At 37.2% G+C, this 3006-nt stretch overlaps 1 protein-coding gene across 1 annotated transcript in view; it reads left to right on the top strand.

Annotated features, from left to right (window-relative positions):
* Positions 13-3006, top strand: part of LOC104766626 (tRNA uridine 5-carboxymethylaminomethyl modification enzyme MnmG-like) — a 6870-nt gene continuing 3876 nt past the window's right edge. The window contains exons 1-6 of the mRNA XM_010490541.1: positions 13-236; positions 474-653; positions 1415-1495; positions 1830-2048; positions 2137-2279; positions 2828-2994. Coding sequence (XP_010488843.1) covers positions 42-236; positions 474-653; positions 1415-1495; positions 1830-2048; positions 2137-2279; positions 2828-2994 — 985 coding nt within the window. The 5' untranslated portion in view covers positions 13-41. The remainder of the gene's footprint in view (positions 237-473; positions 654-1414; positions 1496-1829; positions 2049-2136; positions 2280-2827; positions 2995-3006) is intronic.

Below are 3006 nucleotides of genomic sequence, written 5' to 3'. Positions count from 1 at the left end.
ACTTTTATGCACCTTCCGTTATTCTCACCACTGGAACCTTTATGAGTGGGAAGATTTGGGTCGGTAAAAAGTCTATGCCAGCTGGAAGAGCTGGCGAGTCAGCTTCACAAGGATTGACAGAGAATTTGCAAAAACTTGGATTTGAAACAGATCGCTTAAAGACTGGTACTCCAGCGCGTGTGGATCGCCGGACTATAGACTTTTCCAATTTGGAGGCTCAACATGGAGACGAAGAGGTATCACTATGCAATTATAAAATTAGGCTATTCAGGATCAATACATGGTTACATGGTTTAAAGCATCTCACTCGGCGAGTAGCCAGCACACAAAAGTCTTTTAAACTTTCTTCCGAGATCAGTTTGACCAAATTCATTGGGCGCTTTAAAAATAATTTTCTCACCAGTGGAACAGTATTTCATTTCTTTCTCTCCTTTTAAATTTGAAGACGCTGAACATTAATTTTCTTTTCCCAGGTCAGCTGGTTTAGTTTTGACCCAGAATTTCATATCGAGAGAGAGCAAATGTGCTGCTACCTAACTCGCACGACAAACTTAACACACCAATTAATCCGAGATAATTTGCATGAGACCCCAACTTATGGTGGATGGGTTGAAGCAAAAGGGCCTAGGTATTGCCCTTCCATTGAGGACAAGGTAAATTCTTTACGTCTTTTGCTTTGTATTATCTCTGTCTTGGACCAAGGGGAAGTTACATTAGACATAGTTGATACAGTTGGTAATGTTTGAGCCAAATACTGGAATCTAACCGTGAGCAGGACCATGAAAATCAAATTTGCTACACAAAAGTAATTCTAAGACTTGTTCCTGATCCAACATGCAAACATATATTAGTAAGTCTTTATAAGTAGACGAGAGTTCAGCTGCTACATAATGGATAGCAAAATAGTGAAAGCCTTGGAAGCATGAGTAATCAATAGGGGATGGAACAGATCAGTGGGACTGTTGAATGTTTGGTTTGTTTTGAGGCCTTTGTACAGACATTGGGAGATTTTAGGTTCTCTAGAACAAACCCATTGGTTCCTTGGATTTTTTTTACTTGGTTCAGTAAGTGTAAGTCATTTCTCAAGGAGTAAATAAAGCAGTAATCCAAAAAATTCTCAGTTCTTTGATATTTCTTTGTTTCTACCGTGGATGATGTCACAGTAGCAAATTACATATGCTGATGTCCTGTAAATTGCTCTACATTTTTGTTAATTTTCATTTGCAAAGTCCTGAAGGTCCTTTATATTCTCTTTTCTTGACGGTGATTCTTCTAATTCCGAAAATCAATCTTGCATTTTCTGTTTCTACAGTGCACATAGAATTTGTTGAACTCTTCCTCGTAAACTGCTTTGGATGAACTTTATAAATTCTTATATGACTTTGCTAGTCCTAAAATTCTTATTTTGTTTCAGATTGTTAGGTTCAAAGACAAAGAGTCCCATCAAATATTCCTCGAACCAGAGGGCCGAGACGTTCCTGAGATCTATGTGCAGGTTAATGCTTACCTTAATTATGATTTCTTTAGTTGTTATTGTCTTCGGCAGTGAAGCCTAAGGATGAGAAAGGAACCTAGTTTGTCTCTAAATGTTAATATCTACAGCATGTGCTTGTCCAGTAATTTTCTTTACGTATAGTTAGAGCAAGCCTGAAGTTCTTTACTGCTCAGTAGTTTTATGTGAGGTTTTGTAAGTCGAGTTTTCAAGACTAGAGCAAATATATCTTAGCTTGGTTGCTATTTATTAAGTCTTTCAAGGCGTCGTATATATCTTCTTACGGGTGTAATGTCTTTGTTATAACCATCTTTTTCATTGGTTGGTAATTCCATAGGGATTTTCAACTGGCCTGCCAGAGAATCTCCAGCTGCCGCTTCTAAGAAGCTTGCCAGGACTTGAAAATTGCTCCATGCTTAGGCCTGCCTATGCTGTTGAGTATGATTATTTGCCAGCTCATCAGTGTTCCAGGTCCCTTATGACGAAGAAAATTGAAGGTCTTTTTTTCTCTGGTCAGATCAATGGCACAACTGGTTATGAAGAGGCTGCCGCACAGGTGACTGATCTGTACGAGATTTCGATTTCCTTAATGATGGGCGTTGTAAATATGGTGGAACCAATCTCTGTTATTTATTTCATATTAGGGTATTTTATCTGGAATCAATGCTGCCAGACACTCGGATGGTAAGAAACACATTGTACTTGAGAGGGAAAGCAGTTATATAGGTACATTGATTGACGATTTAGTCACAAAGGATCTCAGAGAGCCATACCGCATGCTAACAAGGTAAGTTCCATTTCATTTTCTTGCTCATAATCCTAATATCTCCTCCATTCTTTATATGTTTCTGAAGTTTTCATTTAAACTTAATGTGATCTTAACTTTTCTTGATATACTGTTCTATGGGGTTGACTTTTAAAACTTCCTTTTTTATTTTTCTGTTCACATGAACATTTTTAGTCTTGTACTTATATAGTCTATTACCACTAAAGTTCTTGATTAGTACGTATGTATGTTCACACTGCAGGATAGTCATATATGTTTTCTTTTTCTCAATGACAGCCGTTCAGANTTTTTCTTGCTCATAATCCTAAGATCTCCTCCATTCTTTATATGTTTCTGAAGTTTTCATTTAAACTTAATGTGATCTTAACTTTTCTTGATATACTGTTCTATGGGGTTGACTTTTAAAACTTCCTTTTTTATTTTTCTGTTCACATGAACATTTTTAGTCTTGTACTTATATAGTCTATTACCACTAAAGTTCTTGATTAGTACGTATGTATGTTCACACTGCAGGATAGTCATATATGTTTTCTTTTTCTCAATGACAGCCGTTCAGAACATCGTCTTCTTCTTCGATTCGATAATGCGGATAGTCGACTCACACCTCTAGGGCGTGAACTTGGATTGATAGATGATAGGCGATGGAAGTTGTACCAAGAGAAGCAAGCAAAGATTTCAGAAGAGAAGAAGAGACTGAAAACTGTTAAGATTTCAGGTTGTCTACCTA

Source organism: Camelina sativa, chromosome 19 (assembly GCF_000633955.1).
Source record: "Camelina sativa cultivar DH55 chromosome 19, Cs, whole genome shotgun sequence".
NCBI lineage: Eukaryota > Viridiplantae > Streptophyta > Magnoliopsida > Brassicales > Brassicaceae > Camelina > Camelina sativa.
Note: the sequence above shows the minus strand (reverse complement) of the source record. Positions and strands in the feature narration are given on the sequence as shown.